The sequence below is a fragment of the Nicotiana tabacum genome, chromosome 4, assembly GCF_000715075.1.
Source record: "Nicotiana tabacum cultivar K326 chromosome 4, ASM71507v2, whole genome shotgun sequence".
In the NCBI taxonomy this organism is placed as follows: domain Eukaryota; kingdom Viridiplantae; phylum Streptophyta; class Magnoliopsida; order Solanales; family Solanaceae; genus Nicotiana; species Nicotiana tabacum.
The window spans coordinates 120594121-120612143 of NC_134083.1; the positions used below are offsets into that span (position 1 = coordinate 120594121).

General features: G+C 37.9%; 1 protein-coding gene across 4 annotated transcripts in view; it reads right to left on the reverse strand.

Annotated features, from left to right (window-relative positions):
- Positions 1-5723, reverse strand: part of LOC107815035 (uncharacterized) — a 46611-nt gene extending 40888 nt beyond the window's left edge. For 2 of the 4 annotated variants that reach the window (XM_016640539.2, XM_016640540.2), the window contains exons 1-4: positions 5420-5723; positions 4163-4336; positions 3877-3972; positions 3415-3484 (exon numbers count right to left, since the gene is read on the reverse strand). In XM_016640539.2, coding sequence (XP_016496025.2) covers positions 3415-3484; positions 3877-3972; positions 4163-4336; positions 5420-5545 — 466 coding nt within the window. In that variant the 5' untranslated portion in view covers positions 5546-5723. Of the gene's footprint in view, positions 1-3414; positions 3485-3876; positions 3973-4162; positions 4357-5419 lie in introns of all 4 variants that reach the window. The other 2 variants (XM_075252371.1, XM_016640542.2) reach the window with 2 other exon arrangements.
- Positions 5724-18023: the final 12300 nt, after the last annotated feature.

Here is an 18023-nt window from a genome sequence, read left to right on the forward strand (position 1 = left end):
ACTTTGGGAGAAGATCGATGCTCAGTTATGTAGTATCCTGTGGCGATCTATTGATCCCAAGTTATGTCTTAGCTTCGTCCATTCCAAACATGTCATTTAGTTTGGGAAAAGGCTCGCACTTTATACACTAATAACATATCTTGATTCTATGATGTGATACCGCGGATGACAAATTTGAATGACAAATTTGAAGAACAAGAATTGGATATATCTACTTATTTGGAACAAGTACAGGCAGCCATGGAGGAATTTGAGAAGTTGATGCCAGTTTCTGTTAGTGTTGAAAAGCAACTGAGAAGCGATAGAAGATGTTTCTAGTCCTTTTACTCGTTGGATTTCCTAATGACCTTGATTAAGTAAGCGGTCAGATTTTGGCTAGTCCAACTGTCCCTACCATTGATGAATTATTCTCTCGATTACTTCGTCTTGTTGCAGCGCCCAGTCACACAGTAATCTCATCACAGACAACTGACTCATTTGTTCTTACATCCCAACAGTGGAAAATCTGGCATCTCTGACTATGAAGAATAGACATGGAGGAGGTCATTTTGGAAGATCTCGACCCAAGTGTTCTTATTGTAATAAGCTTGGACACACTCGTGATATTTGTCACTCTTTGCATGGTCAACAACAACAACATACCCACTATTATCCCCTACCGTGGGGTCTGGGGAGGGCAGTGTGTACGCAAACCTTACCCCTACCTTGTAAGGATAGAGAGGTTATTTCCAATAGACCCTCGGCTCCGGAAAGTATAAGAACCATATTAATGAAAATATAAGCAAGAAGGGACAGTACCAAAAAGCCATATAAAAGCAGGATAAAACAACAAGATAGTAAGGTGGTCAACAATGAAAGAAAATAACAGAAACCTACTACCAACAGAAAGCGAGACTGCGTGCCCATACTATTGTTATGAACACTCTAGACTACCTACTCTACTACACTAATCCTCGACCTCCATACCTTCCAGGATTACGAAGGGCAAGAACGGAGTAGGTATTTTGGTGGATAGGGACCTCAGAGAATCGGTGGTTGAGGTTAGGATGGTGAATGATAAATTAATGGCTATTAAGTTAGTAGTTGGAGAGCTCACTCTGAATGTTATTAGCGCGTACGCACCCCAAGTGGGTTTAGACGAGGAGGTTAAGAGGCGCTTCTGGGAGGATCCAGACGAGGTTGTGCGTGGTATTCCGCCTTCTCAGAAGTTGTTTATAGGAGGGAATTTTAATGGGCATATTGGGACGAATGTTGGGGGCTATGATGAGGTTCATGGTGGTTTCGGCTTTGGGGCTAGGAACGGAGGAGGTGCTGCTTTGTTGGATTTCGCTAAGGCTTTCGAGTTGGTGATAGCGAACTCTAGTTTTCCTAAGAGGGATGAGCATTTGGTTACTTTTCAAAGTACGGTGGCTAAGACTCAGATTGATTACCTCCTCCTCCGGAGGGCTGATAAAGGTCTATGCAAGGATTGCAAAGTTATCCCGAGTGAGTCCCTCGCGTCACAGCATAGGCTCTTGGTGATGGACGTCGGCATCATAATAAAGAAGAAAAAGCGGGTTATCTGGAGTCGTCCGAGGATCAGGTGGGGAGCCTTGTCTAAGGATAAAGTGCAGGAGTTGGAGAGAAAGTTGATGGATATGGGGGCCTGGAGGAGTAGTGGGGACGCGAGTTGCATGTGGACAATGACGGCGAACTATATTAGGGAGGCTGCGAAGGAGGTGTTAGGGGTCTCGAAGGGTTGCTCTGGGGGGCACAAAGAGGACTGGTGGTGGAATGAAGAGGTTCAAGGAAAAGTGGAGGCTAAGAAAGCGGCATACTTGAAGTTAGTGGAGAGCTCAGATGAGGAGGAGAGAAGAGCGAACAGAGAAGGATACAAGAAGGCTAGGAAGGAGGCGAAACTAGCGGTCACGGAGGCCAAGAATGCAGCGTTTGGTCACTTGTATGAAGAATTAGGGGACAAAGGCGGGGACAAGAAATTTCGACTGGCCAAGGCGAGAGAGAAAGGCGTGTGATCTGGATCAAGTGAGGTACATCAAGGACGAGGACGGCAGAGTTTTAATGGATGAGGCTCAGATTAGGCAGAGATGGCAGACTTACTCTCATAAACTTCTGAATGAGGAGGGGGACAGAGACATTGTGTTGGGTGATTTGGAGCACTCCGAGAATCGCCGTGATTTTGGGTATTGTAGGCGTATTAAGATCGAGGAGGTCGTGGGGGATATGAGTAAGATGAGCAGGGGCAAAGCGACTGGACCATATGAAATTCCGGTTAAATTCTGGAGGTATGTGGGTAGAGAGGGCGTAGAGTGGCTGACCTGATTGTTTAACGTTATTTTTAGGACGAACAAGATGCCAGACGAATGGAGATGGAATACGATGATTCCGTTGTACAAGAACAAAGGTGATATCCAGAATTGTAACAACTATAGGGGTATCAAGTTGCTTAGTCATACTATGAAAGTGTGGGAGAGGGTGGTGGAAGTGAGGGTGAGGAGGTCGGTGTCTATATCAGAGAACCAATTTGGGTTCATGCATGGCCGTTCAACTACGGAAGCTATCCATCTTATCAAGAGGTTGGTGGAACAGTACAGGGATAGAAAGAAGGATTTACGCATGGTGTTTATTGACCTAGTAAAAGCGTACAACAAGATCCCGAGAGAGGTTCTTTGGAGGTGTTTGGAGGCTAAAAGTGTTCCGGTAGCATACATTAGGATGATTAAGGACATGTATGATAGAGCTAAGAGTCGGGTTAGGACAGTGGGAGGTAACTCGGAACATTTTCCAGTGGTTATGGGGTTACACCAAGGATCTGCGGTCAGTCATTTCCTATTTGCCTCGGTGATGGACGCTCTGACGCACCATATTCAAGGAGAGGTGCCATGGTGTATGTTATTTGCTGATGATATAGTCCTGATTGATGAGACGCGAGGCGGTGTCAACGAGAGGCTGGAGGTTTGGAGACAGACCCTGGAGTCTGAAGGTTTCAAGTTGAGCAAGACTAAGACAGAAATACTTGGAGTGCAAGTTCAGTGACGTGACGGGGGAAGCGGACAGTGACGTGAGGCTTGATTCACAAGTCATCCCCAAGAAAGGGAGTTTTAAGTATCTTGGGTCTATTATCCAGGGGAACGGAGAGATCGACAAGGATGTCACACACCGTATTGGGGCGAAATGGATGAAATGAAGGTTAGCATCTGGCGTCTTGTGTGACAAAAAGGTGCCATCGGAACTTAAAGGCAAGTTTTATAGAGCGGTGGTTAAACCGGCCATGTTGTATGGGGCATAAAATAAAATTGCTGAAAAACAGAACTCGTATGAAACTCTACAAGGACTGCACAGAACCTAGGCATTCCTATTAAAACAGTTCAAGAATAACATCGCGATAAGTAACAATAAAACAGAAGAAAGACTCACAAGCTTGCGTAATTATCAGCCGCGTGCACTTCAAGAGACATTGCCGTTCCATATAATATTGAAGCATAACCTGGATAATGACAGTAAGCAAAAGAAGAGAAAAACAAAAGACAAGCTGAACAAACAGTTTCGGCAACAAATAGTTCAACATACAATGAACGTGACGCTATTACACTTTCAAATTTAAATTGCAAGTAAACTACACTTGCTGATTAGCATAGCTGGATTAACAAGGACCAGCCTTGAAGTACCATGTGTCACGTAGTTTACCTGAAATCTTTAATACTGCAGGGGTTGGGTGGAGGCAGGACTAGGGGTGGGGTGGGGTGGATATAGACATGTTTCCAACTATACCTCCACGCACTAGAAGTTATTCGACACAATATTAATAAAAGCTGCTCTCTCCAAAATACTAATGAATAGCATTAGAGAATGAAAGAGCATGGAAACTCAGTAACTAACCAAATGAGAAAGCTCGCGAAACACACTATCAGCAACCATACTTTTTTGATTACTCGTTCTATGAACAAGAATATATGACTGCACCTCATCTAAACACTGCAAAAATATGAGAAGTTAACTCTGTTCCAACAATAAACTAAATAAGGCAAGAAATAGAAGAACTGTAATGGTTTTCCATGTCAAACAGAAACCCGTTTCTGCACTGCAAACCACTACAGGCCATCCATGGAACATTATGAGTTCAGTACCAAGATTTGCACATGGTCCAGAAAAAGTAGATCTTTACCATAGCAGAACTAATTTTCAAGGCTGCTGCTTTTTTATCAGTTTCTACCGTAATCTGGTGTGGACCAATCTTTAGTCGTCCCGCATCTAAAGCGTCTCTTGATTTCTGATTTGGTGGCTTAAATAGTGAAATTGTGTGCAAAAACCAAGCGTGGTTGTCCTTTATCTTCTTCTCCTGGAAAATAAAATTAATTTCTGCGTTTGAATGAGTAAATCATAAACATACTAGTAGTTGTAAGAATAACCTAATCCTACAAACGCATAGGAATAATTATATACCAGATATTGTAGATTAACATAATTCAAGACTGAAAATTAGCTCCAACCCAGCATCACCTAGGTATAGCATTCCAATTACACCAACAGTCCTCCCTTTTTCTATCTTCTTTTTTCCTCTATTCATGGGCTCACACTCACCCAAATAGTAAATCGAGAAAGGGAAAAAAAAAAAGACAACAGCTGTATGACATATAGTGTATATCATAATTCCAGACCGAAATAGAGTACCATGTGGAAATCAGAATCAGAATCTCAGCTTAGGCAGAAAAAACTAGGTGATTCCTTTTTCTATTTTTCTTTCTTTCTTTCTTTTGATCAAGTAAAAAGCTAGGTGATTTCTTCCCATCAGTGTAACCGATCCACCAAAGGTTCCCCTTCTTTATATCTTCCTCTTTCCCAATAATCTAGCGCTCACCCTCACCCAAAAGAATTGAGAAAATTACAACAACAACTATGCATCAGTCCCAAACAAGTTGTGATTCGCTATGTAAATTCTCACTTACCACGGCACTGACTAGGTTACTCCATTTAAACTCGTCTCATGCCAATATTATGCACATACAAATAAAATGTATTAGGAGTTATGTATATTTTCTAACGTAAAAAACCTCCGAAAGGCTGAACCGCTCCTAGCCAAATAGTGTATGTTAACTCATAATTCAAGACCGAAAAGGGTCTCTTGTAGGACTGGAGTTGCAACCAAATACCATCATCTTAACTATCTTCCTCTTCCTTCCTTATTATTCACGCACATAACCCCCACCCCCCAAAAAGAACATTTTCCGAGAAATCCTGTTTCCAGCTAGAGAATTAAAGGGACCATCCCTCTACTCTTCTCCACTTAATAGCGTCAGTGACCCTACCACACATTCCGCATTGTACTGACCTTTCTACCGTTCTTTTAGTAGAGATTTCAATACCATAAAATAATCAAATAAGACTCCTACTCCACTATTTGCAGTGCTAAGGTGGAAATTACCAGAAGAGGAGGGAGGTCGGAGGAGAGAGAAACAGATTCGAGTTCAGTAAGCAACTCAGTGAAGGGCTCCCACCAAAGCGAAGCATCAACAGTCACTTCATCATTAGCTTTTGTAGGTGTCGCCATTGGAGTTAATCCGATTAGGGTAGAAACCCTTGCAGAGAGCAATTCTTCGAAACCGCGCTTTTCTTGGTTCGAATTTGAGAGCTGAAGAGTACAGTAGTCACTGAACTACTGAAGTATGGAATGTGGGAAGAGACGCAGGGTTTATTAGCAACGGCCCCTATGCAAATGTTACATGCCGAGCCAGGAAGCTCAGTGTTTTATTTTATATTAGAACCCACTAAAGCAAAACCTTAGGTAGGCGTTTAGGATAAATAGCTCAAACTACCACTTTTTAACAAAACTCAAAGGCTGAACTTCTGAAATTGCCATGGTTTAGATACCTTAATTAGGCATTGTTTCCATTAAACAACTATAGTAGGCACAAAGTATACCAATTAAACATATTTCGTGGCTTGGAAATATCCCAAGCTCCTGTACAAGCTCTCATTACGTGAAATATTTAGTCAACTAAATCATTTGGTGTGAAAGATAAACCTAAGAAGAAATATGGAAAGTTGTCTAGAAAAAGTGTGAAATGACTTGTTTCCAGTGTAATCAATGTTTTAATCGGCTAATTATTTCATATAAGGATCATTGCAGACACACGCTTGAGATATTTCTAACACTCTGTTTCGATCATTGTTATTCATCGTTTCATAATGTATTATATTATATCGTATCTTATTGTTTCGTTTTATGAATACAACATTTGGATATATTGTATTGTTTGTTGCTGTTAAATAACATTTTGTTGTTTGGTTTGACTGTATCGTATTGTACTGTAACTGATATGTTTACTAAAATACCCTCAATTATTTTAAATATTAAATTTATCAAGAATTACAGATAAAAATAATTTAAGAAAATCCCTTTCTACTAAAATCAAAGATTAACTATCATTAAGAAAAAATAATAAAGAACGATGATAGAGAAACAAACGAAGACCGTGCAGTTGGCAGAACAAATGAACAAAGATAAATAAGTAACACTATGCACGCTTGAAAACAACCAATAGTATACATCTAATTGGAGATTAAAGTAATTAGAATTGGAGTTAAAATCAAAGTAGGAGAAAAACGAAACAAAAAGAAGGCAAAACCTATTCTTACTACCTTTGACGTTTGAGGTGGGAATAGTAAGCGGCACAAAGAAAAAAGGGACGAAGACAAAATAGGTTAAAGATTGGAAATTTGGAGTTTAAAAAAAGGTAAAGGGTAAAATATAATTTTAAAGTAATAAGTTAGGGCATAATTGGAAAGAAAAATAGGAAACAATCTCACCGCACCAAATCGGTTATTTCAAAAAATGAGACTTTTTATTATTCCGAAATAATGAATTTAACAATACAATACAGTCAATTTTAACTAAACAATTAAAACAAACATTGTTTTAGGGTAATAATACACTACGATACACTGGGTAACAACCATCCAAACAAGTTGTAAACCAATGCGAAATGTGTCAATGGTACACTTTGGACCTATTATATGTGTTCAATCCGAATAAAACCTTGTTGATGTGTCCAAATGAAAATTGTGGCAACTCTAGATGCCTATGTATTTAGCCAAACCAAAAGGTTGAGTTTGTAAACTTTAGTATTTCCCAAAAAAGAACTTAGTTTTTCAATTTCTCAAAACAAACATCCCATTTAGTTTGTACAATAGCATAGCATTTGTTTATTGCTTCGATATTTATCATATAATTATATACTAATTATATTCTTCCATTAACATCTGATTAGAAATATATAATTTAATAATATTTAAGATTGTGACGGAATTATCTTTTTAACGTTAAATTGATTTAGTTTGATATAAACATTACACATAAGCTTTTTATCATTTGTAAAATATCCAATTTTCCTTCAATTTCATTTAATGGTCATAACAAGGTTTTGTAAAAAAAGTGTGAAGGCAACTAACTATAACTTTGGAATTGGAAAAATATTTTTTTCAGGAGAATTGATGAAACTTCTCCAGTAAAAGTTTGTATTACTTTGTACAATTGTTTTATGATAAAATCTCACTTTATATCTATTAAGCCCAAACTATTTACCCTTTAATACTCACGCCCAAACTATTTACTTTTCCTACCCATGCGACCCATACTATTTACGCGGCCCACCCATTAGCGGATTCCCATAACCGGCCCAAGCTATTTCACCCAGCAGCCCACGCAACTAGCGGATTCCCATACCCACCGTCATTTAATGCCTCATTTAATTTGTCTTCGTCCTTTAACGCTACAGAGTTAGTTTCAAAACCTCCATAGCCAAAACCATGAGGAATAATATTTCACCCAGCATTTAGTGATTCGAGTTTTAAATTTTTTCTTCAGATTTCGTTCTACTTCTTCGACTAATAGTAATTTCTGGGCGAAATTTTTGGATGTGAAAGGATATTTTAGTGAAAGTGGGTTTTCAAAATCATAAAAAAATTGTGTTTTTCTTTGTATTTTTGTGAATCAATGTTTGCAGGTTATTTTTTACGTCTCGTTCAGTGACTTAAGGTTTCGAGCAGCCTCGCGATATGTATTATGACCCGCGTGTGTGGTCAAGCTTGAATTTCGGATGATTCGGAGTGATTTGGGACACTTAATTCCTAAAAGGGAGCTTAAGTTTTAGGATTTTGACCGTAATCGGAACTGTATGAAAACGACTCCGGAATGGAGTTCCGTCGTTTCCGCTAGCTCCGTATGATGATTTTGGACTTAGGAGCGTGTCCGAAAAATTATTTGGATGTCCGTAAGGGAATTAAGCTTGAAATGGCGAAATTTAAAATTTTGGAAAGTTTGACCGGGGTTGGCTTTTTGATATCGGGGTCGGAATGCGATTCCGAGAGTTGAAAAAGCTCCTTTATGTTATTTGAGACTTGCCTGCAAAATTTGACGTCATTCCGGATTTGTTTGATAGGTTTCGGCACGCGTTTTAGAAGTTAAAAGTTTTTGAAGTTCATAAGTTTGATTTGTGGTGCGATTTGTATTTTTGGTGTAATTTGATGTGATTTGAAACCTCGAGCGAGTCCGTGATATGTTATGGGACTGGTTAGCATGATTGGACGGGGTCCCGAGGGGCTCGGGTGTGTTTCGGAGTGGTTTCGGACCAAATTGGAGTTGTTTGGACTGCTGTTCATGAAGTCTGGTTTCCTTCTTTGCGAACGCGAAGGAAGTCCCACGTTCGCGAAGAGGAGTTTGAGGGGCTGATGATTTGTCCGTCGCGAACGCGAAGCTGTGAATGCGAACGCGAAGAAGGAACAGGGCAAGCCTTCGCGAACGCGGCCCAGGCAACGCGAACGCAAAAAAAGAAAAGGAAGATAGGGGCCTGGGGTCGTTTGGCCTTCGCGGACGCGAAGCTTGAAACGCGAACGCGAAGGAGTTGGTCAGCTGGTCTTCGCGAACGCGACGAGTACTTCGCGAACGCGAAGAGAAAATGATGGGGCAGAAGCAGTTCGACTAGATGCCTGATCTGTGTAAACCGTCCAACTCTCAGAAATTTATCACAACTCTTGCTTTGAGACTGAGAAACTTTGCCCAGGATTGTGTCGATGCCAGTGACTGTGAGGATCCTCTTTTCGATCAGTGGCGCCCTTTGCGGGTTTTCACCAACTGGCCTCTCTCATTTCTCTTCTCACCATCACCTTATAGTGCTCTTTGTGAGTTTTCACTAACAAGACTCTCATTTTCGAATTTCTCTGCTTACCATCGCCTTATGGTGCCCGTGAGGTTTTTACCAATAAGACTCTCTCATTTTATTTCTCTCATTTTGTTGTATCAGATCCGAGTATCCTCCCATTTTGAATCTCTTTGCCGATTGATCGGAAAGACTTGAAAAGGATTTGGGTAAAAAGGATTTGGATTGAATTACAACTTTGGAACCTTTCAGACAAAACCATCGCCAAACCATTATAACATCTGCCCCAGTTTCACTTTTGAGGGAATTTGGGTTTTTATTTTGGTGTGACTGAACCCCACAGAGAGGCTGCCTACGTATCCTTTTGGAATCAAGTCAAACGTAGTTCAAGGAACATGAACTTATTTGAATTTTTGTTTTGTTTTCTTTTTCTTCTTCTTCTTTTTTTTTTTCAATCTTTGTTTTGTTTTTTCTTCTCTTTTTTCTTTATTATTTCTTTTTTTAATAACATCTTCGGGTTCCAAAGAGGGTAATCAAAGAAAGGTAACCGGCTCAAAATGGTTAGCAAAAGGGTTAATGATGTTTGGATAGCTAGAATGAAATCCTTCGTCATCCCAATCAGAGAACATTAATGCCATATAGAGGGTCAAACATAGTACCTTTTGACTAAATCCGCATTGACAGTTGTTTCAGGGACATTTCCTTTGTTGCTTCCCAAGTACAAAACTCTCTTTTGCAGTACTCTCGTTACAATGTATGGACCTTTCCAATTAGGAGCCAATTTTTCTTTAGCTTCTTCATGAAGTGGGAGGATACGTCTCACAATGAGTTGTTCTATTTCAAATTTCATGGGCCGCACTTTCTTGTTATAGACATATGCTATTCTTTTTTGGTACAACTGCTTGTGGCCAATCATTTTTTATCAATCAATGTCAATTATTCCAATCGGTTTATGACCCATTCTTTATCCTCAATCTCGGCTTCGACAATGACCCGGAGAGAGGGAATTTCAACTTCTGAAGGTTTCAATCGGGCTTGGCATAGGCTTATTCTCATATTGTTCTGATTCTTTTGTTTTATTTTCTTAACCTCATTTTCATTGCATTCTGCTTCTTGATTCATTATTTCGAAGTCTGACAGAGTTTTAGGATCTAGTCATGAAGTCCGCAAGCATGTCATATTATTAAAATTTGCATGAATCAAAACTAAAAAGAGAATAAGAAAACTGACAAGATAAAAAAAAATAGACATTCCTAGACAATGAAATATTAATTTCATTTGATTATTTTCTTCTTCTTTTTTTTGCTTTTTTTTTTTTAATTTTGAAGATAGAAGGGTTTATATCGAAAAGTAAGATAATAAAGTAAAACATCCGGATCACACCCTGAGATAATCCGGACGCAGAAAGGATAACAAGACTGGCTACCGAGACTCCCGTCTAATGGGGAACTTTCAGGCTTGGCGACCGTTTTTTAGATTTTCTTCTGTCTCGGCAATGGATGCAATGGCCTTCCGTGCCGGATCAAATTCTTCATCTTCACAAATCATTCCGACTAATGACACATTGGTGTGAGTAGGCAGATGATTGTTCATCATATTAGGGTCCTTTTCTTCCACTCCTCTTTTGAGAGTCCAACAATCTTCAGTATCATGTCCCACTGCTCCGGAGTGGTATTTACATCTAGCATCAGCTCGGTGCAAGGGGGACTCGGGGTTTGGCCTGTTCGGGGCTAATGGCTGCAGTAGACCTAGCCTGACTAACTTTTAGAATAAGCTCGAGAATGATTCACCAATAGGGGTGAACTGATTCCATCTCGGGAGACTTTTTTTTTTTTTTGATTTTTTCTTTTTGAATTTATTTTTCATATCTTGATTTCTTTTTCTTTCTCTTTTTTTTTCCTCTCTTATTTATTTGTCACTCTTTTCTTACTTTTTCACTCAATTGTTTTTTTGGGTTTATTTTATCACTCAATTTGTTTATGGCTATGATCGAATCCGATGGGGATTGCCTACGTATCATGACGCCGCATGAATCAGATCTTGCGTAGTTCGGGAAAGATCAGGAATAAAGTAAACAAACTAACACTTTTTCCTTTATTTATTTTTACTCATACACAAAACAGACCACGAAAACTTCTAACAAGAAATATATTTTTGAAATTTTCTTTTTTGGAGGGGAATTTTTGAAAGGAAAACTTCTTTAAGAGTAAAGAAAATATTTTTGGATTTTAATTTTTTTTTTGTTATGTTTTTTTAAATATATTGTTTTTTTTTTTTTGAGAATTTTTGAAAAGAAAGACTGCTAAAGAAGAAAGTTCTTTTTTTTTTTTTTGAATTTCGATTTTTATTTTATTTTTTCCGAAGAAAGACTTCTAAAGAAGAAAAAATATATATTTTTGGATTTTGATTTGATTTTTTTTTCGAATGAAAGACTTCTAAAAAGAAAAAAAATATTTTTGGTTTTTAATTTTTTTTATTTGAGATTTTCTAAGGAAAGACTTCTAAAGAAGGAATTAAATAAAAATATTTTTGGATTTTTTAAAATTGGGGCCGAAACCGATGAGGTTTGCCTACGTATCTCACATCCGGTGAGAATCAGACCCGCGTAATTCGGTCAGAAAAGCATGACCTTTTTTTTGAAAATATTTGGCGTATTTTGAATTATTTTTTTTAAATGTCGACAGAGTTTTGGGATTTTCAAATACCCGAATTTTCAGAAATCGGGTAAATTTCTCTCTCTTGCCTCACTCTTGGTTTTTCTTGATTTTCTTTCCCTATTCTAGAAGTCAGTCAACATGCAAGCCGAAATAAATAAATGTACAAGTAGCACGTTACAATGCATCAGGATGGTCTTTTGATTTGGGTACACCTGTCCTAGACGGACCCAACCCATGTGTTGAGTCCTCAAAGTCAAATGCACGTGATGCAAATAGACGTACCTACTAGGGATACGGCATGAGGCTGTGTTATTCTACGTTTAAATCATGGGTGTATTGTTCTAGACCTGGCTTACCCAAGAGAGGACAACTCGAGCCGGGGGAAGGGAGGGGAGAAGCGTACCGAGAATACAGAAGCTTCACCGGCTTTGCAACTTGTCCGAACCTCATTCTAAAATTGGGATATGACTCTAACAGAAAAGAAGCCACGCAAAGCGCACACTTCCCAGAAGATTCAGAAGACTCAGAGAGAAGAGGGTTTCGTACAGTTTATATACAGTTCAAATAATATCAAAGCGGTAAAAAAATAGCATTTAGCACATTAGGCTCAAACACGTAAAAATCAGATAATAAACAAAAAGCAAGTATAACAGTTATTCTAAGCTCGAATTCTGAACCCTTAACTAGAGATTCTGGGTTCTGGTCTCCAGCAGAGTCGCCAGAGCTGTCACACCTCCTTTTTTCCGAGGGGATATGGGATAGGGAGTTTTTCCAAGTTAAGTGACATTATTCGAAATGGGATTATTTATTTAATTCAGAGTCGCCACTTGAAATAATTTATGGTATCCCAAGTCACCGGTTTATTTTAGAATCCCAAATCGAGGAAATTTGACTCTTATTTTTGGTCCGCGAACACAGAAGACCGGGGTAAGGAATTCTGTTAACCTGGGAGAAGGTGTGAGGCACTCCCAAGTTTTGTGGTTTTAGCACGGTCGCTTAACAATTAATACTTGGCGTAATTATCTGATTTATTACATGTTTTAAACCTATGGTGCATTTTTATCTTTTACCGCTTTTTAATATTTATGGAACTTATTTGAATAAGTCGCGATGTCGCAAACTCATTTATTTTTGTACATATTGCGAATCGCGTCATGTGAAATGCACCTGCGATTTACAACATGTTTATTTTTATTATTATTTGAAGTTGAAGTCAAGTCACGTGAAACACGCACTTGAGTTGGGGTTTACGTATCGTGACCATGCCACATGAACCATAACCATAGCCACGATGATTTATTAATCGTGCCTAAAGCAACTAGCACGTGTTCATGATTTATTTTTCCTTACGGGTTTGAGATCTGTGTAAGGTCAAGAGCTATGGAAATCAATTGTAGAAAATGGGTCAGCTTTTGCTCTTACTAAATTGGGCCTGACAGAAACTATTTTGGACAAGATAAATTAAATTGGATCGTTGTACAATTTGCCCTTTAAAGCCAATTAATGAGTATGCCCAGATACTAGTTCATTAAGCTACTCCCTTATCAATTAGTCAATTACAGTAGTACATGTTTCATTAAGCACAGCCCAACCACCGGGCCCAATCACTATTTTTTTTAAAGTCCAAACCTCATTTTTCAATTTCAACTAGTAGACATAGATTTTATCCCTAAAGTTCAAACATTCACTACGTGCCCAAAAATTATTTTTTATAAATCTTCATGTTAATCATCAAGAAAGTAGCAAAATTTAACAAAGCTAATGAGACCTAACAATTAATACAAAAAAAATATTTCAATCTTCATGAATCTAAATAAGATAAAATTATATATTCGAGCATAATATCTTAATAAAATAATGATGAGATAAATGGACCTTTACAAGACTATTTTGAAGCTCGGACAATGGACAAGGATGTAAATGGAGCCTTGACCAAAATCGAGAAATGGAGCTCGAACTCGACGACTCAACTTTGGAGATGTTGTTTTCTATACAAAAGGGGACTGTTTCGCTGGGTTTTCGGCTCGTTTTTGTGGTGATTTTTAGCTTGGTTTCTAGTTGGTTCGGGGCTGGAGTATAGGTGATGAATTGCTGGATTTTTTGAAAGAAAGCCGAAGAAAGAATGACACGAGTAGAAATTTCTTTATCTTAGAAGAAGAAAATAATTTTTTCTCAATTCCTTCCTCACTATTTTTTCCTTTCTCCCCTTTTTTTCAATCACATTTCTCTTCTATTTATAGAAAAAATTTTCGGAATTTTCAGATTTTTATTTTTTTTATTTTGTTTTATTTTTAATGAAAAAAAATTTCCACTTCCCATTTTTCTTATTTTTTTAAAAAGAAATAATTCCCCACTTTCTTTTACTTTTATTTTTTAATTTCTCACTTTTTTTACTTTTAATATATTTAAAATTCTACTTTTTTACTTTTCTTTTTTTATTTCTCACTTATTTTACTTTTATTTTTATTTTCCACTTACTTTTACTTTTTAAAAAAACAAAATCAGATACCCTTACTTTTATTTTTTAATTCCAATTTTATTTTGCTTTTCATTTTTTAAATTTCCACATTCTTTTACTTTTATTTTTTTAATTTTCCACTTTCTTTTACTTTTTTTTATTAAACAATTTCTACCTACTTTTACTTTTACTTTTTAATTTTATATTTCTACTTTTCCTATTTTTTTTAATTCCCATCCGAAATTTGTTTTTTTAAAATAAAAAATTATAATTAATTTTTATTTATTTTTGGTTTTTAATTCATTTTATTTAAAATAAAGACAAAAATAATAATAAAAATAATACTAATAGTAATAATTGACCTTTTAAATTATTAATAATTTCTCTCTCTCTCTCTCTCTCTCTCTCTATATATATATATATATATATATATATATATATATATATATATATATATATATATATATATATATATATATATATATATATATATATGCTGTGTGTGTGTGTGTGTGTGTGTGTGTGTGTGTGTGTGTGTGTGTGTAACAAAGCTAAAAAATATATATTAAATTCTGAAAATATTTACATAGTAGAAGGTGATAAAAATTCAAATATAGTCAAAAATTAGGTGCTCACAGTGGGCACGAGGTATTGTGATGAAATGATAATGATATTTTGCACGTGCATTGTCCGTGCAGTTGTGATATGAAATGAGGGCACGAGATGCCGGACAAATATGATGATTTAATTATGAGCACGAGGTGCCGTGGAAATATGAAAATGTGCCGAGACCCGTATTTACGAAAAATATAAAAATGGGCTGAGACCCGTATTTTGATGATTTTGAAATGAGGTGTCACATGGTGACTTTTTAATTGAAAGAATTATATTCAAAATATTTATTTGTAATGATTTTTACTTAGAAAGTATCATATAAAAGAATTGTATTTTGAAAGATATTTATTTGAGGAAATTGTATTTGAAAAGATTTATTGAAAGAATTATATTTGAAAAATAATTATTTGAGAGAATTATATTTGAAAGAGAGTTATGTGGAAGAACTATGTGAAATACATTTATTTGAAGGGCTTGATTTAATTGGGTGTAATTGTGTTTATTAACTATTGAGTGATATTAATGGTATTCTTGTTGTCTCTTGTGCATATCACTGGTTGTTTTATCCTGCCTTTATTATTATTTGTTTTCTATTATTTTGTATATTATATTGCACATGTTAGTAGACTAGTGAGTGTCTTGACTGTACCTCGTCTCTACTCCATTGAGGTTAGTCTTGATACTTACTGGGCACCGTTGTGGTGTGCTCACTCTACACTTCTGCACATTTTTGTGCAGAGCCAGGTATTGAAGATATCGGACTTGAGCAGAGTTAAAGCGCGATCATAAGGATTCAAGGTAGAGCTGCTTGGCCATCGTAGTCCCTTGGAATCTTTTCATTTCATTGTACTGTTAATTTGTAATCAAACAATATTGTATATTCGGTCCTCGTGATCATTCCATGTATTCAGTTAGAGTTCGTGACTCAGTACTACCAGTCTTGGGAGGTTGTGTATTGTAATTATTTCTGCTGTTGGATTTTTTTTAAAAAAATGGCTTCAAAATGGAATAGAAATCGGCTTACCTAGTCTTAGAGACTAGGTGCCATCACGACGCCTGTGGTGGGATTTTGGGTCATGACAAGTTGGTATCAGAGCTCTAGGTTCATAGGTTCTACGAGTCACGAACGAGTCTTGTGGATTGGTACGGAGACGTCTGTACTTATCTTCGAGAGGCTACAGAACTGTTAGGAAATTGCCATTTTTCTCATTCCTGTCGTGCGAAATTTGTTGAATTTCAAATTTGAACCTTTGTATCTCCATTCTCTCACAGATGGTGAGGACACGTGCTACGGGGTTAGCTGAGTAGGCATCCGCATATATTGCTAGGGCTACAAAAGGTAGAGGCCGAGGTAGAGGTCGAGGAAGGGCACGTGCTGCGACTAGAGCACCTGTCAGAACAACAAATGGGGAGCCACTAGTAGCTCCAATTGGGGGACAGGTACCAGAAGCACCTGTTGTTACCCCCGGACTTCAGGAGACCTTAGCACAGTTCCTGAGTATGTTTGGTACATTAACTCAGGCGGGATTGATCTCTGTTGCACCAAATATTTCGTAGATTGGGGGAGTAACTCAGACTCCTACCACCACTCCAGAGCAACAGGTTCACGTTGGTCAGGTTCCGGGTGCAATACCGGTACAACCTGTTATTCCGGTACGGGCTGAGGTCAGGCCCGAGGCATTAGAAGAAGAACAAAAGAGACTTGAAAGGTTTAAGAGGTATAGTCCACCTACTTTCAGTGGTACAGCTACAGAGTATGCCCAAGAATTTCTAGAAAATTGTCACCATATTCTCCGTACCATGGGTATTGTGGAGGTGAGCGGAGTTGCCTTTACTACATTTCAACTGTCAGGTGCGGCGTATCGGTGGTGGCAAATCTATGAAGAAGGTATACCAGCCGATGCCACACCACCAACCTGGGCTCAATTTTCAAAAATGTTCTTGAAAGAGTTTGTTCCCCAGACTCTTAGAGATGCGTGACTCACAGAGTTTGAAAGGTTGCATCAGGGCACTTTGACAGTGTCAGAATATGCTATCAGGTTCAGTGAGTTAGCCCGTCATGTACCTATCTTAGTTCCTACAATCAGAGAACGGGTCCGCAGATTCATTGAGGGGCTCGATTATGATATTAAAATATGTATGGCTCGAGAGTTGCAAACTGATGCTCCATTTCAACAAGTAGTGGAGATTACAAGGAAGATTGAGGGTGTTTTAGGCAAGGAAAGAGAGTTTAAGGAAGCCAAAAGGTTTCGAAGATCTGGAGGGTTCAGTAGATTTTACTCTTCAGCTAGAACCCATTATAGCAGAGGCTCGAGCAGCCGGTCAGCTCAGTCCGCACACCAGATTACTCGGAGTGCTCCAGTTTACAGTGCACCACCGACACGAGATTCTTACAGTGGTTATTTCAGTTATCCGGCACAGACTCAGTACGAGCAGCCGCGACCTCAGAGGGGTTGTTATGAGTGTGGTGATACTTGGCATATCATGAGAGATTGTCCCAGACTTGGGAGGGGTAGATTTCAACAGAACACTCCAAATACAAGCTTTATTACAGTTGATACTCCACGTGCACAGTCAGCTAGAGGTGGAGGACAGGCGGGTAGTGGGCGCCTAAGAGGTGGAGGCCCGACCCGTTGATTTAATCACTATGATTTGGCTGAGGCCAATACACCAGATGGTGTCGTTACAAGTACGATCCTGATTTTATTATAAAGGATATTTTCCTTAATTTGATTCGGTTCTGAATATTGAGGTGAGTCCTCCTATGATGCTCCACTTATGGTGAGCTTCGTAAATTTTTGACCCACTTATATATGTATCCCTGTTGGGAGATTTAAAGACGTGAACCTGTGTCTGTCACTTTAGTTTTGTGCACCATTGAGGGCTATAAGTCCAAAAGCAAAAATTTATTATTTAATAGAGTGAGTTTAATATGTTTCAGAATAATTGATTCCAATTTTTATGAATTATACGCCCTACCGGTATAAGGGTTCATTATATGTTGTGAAAATTATTTATGAAATATATTGAAATGAAGAAAGAAAGGAAAGTTGAAGTTTCAGTTGGCACAATGTGCAAAATACTTGTGATTCGGAGTTGAGGACGAGATCCTCGCATTTTATATATGATGTGAAATAATTA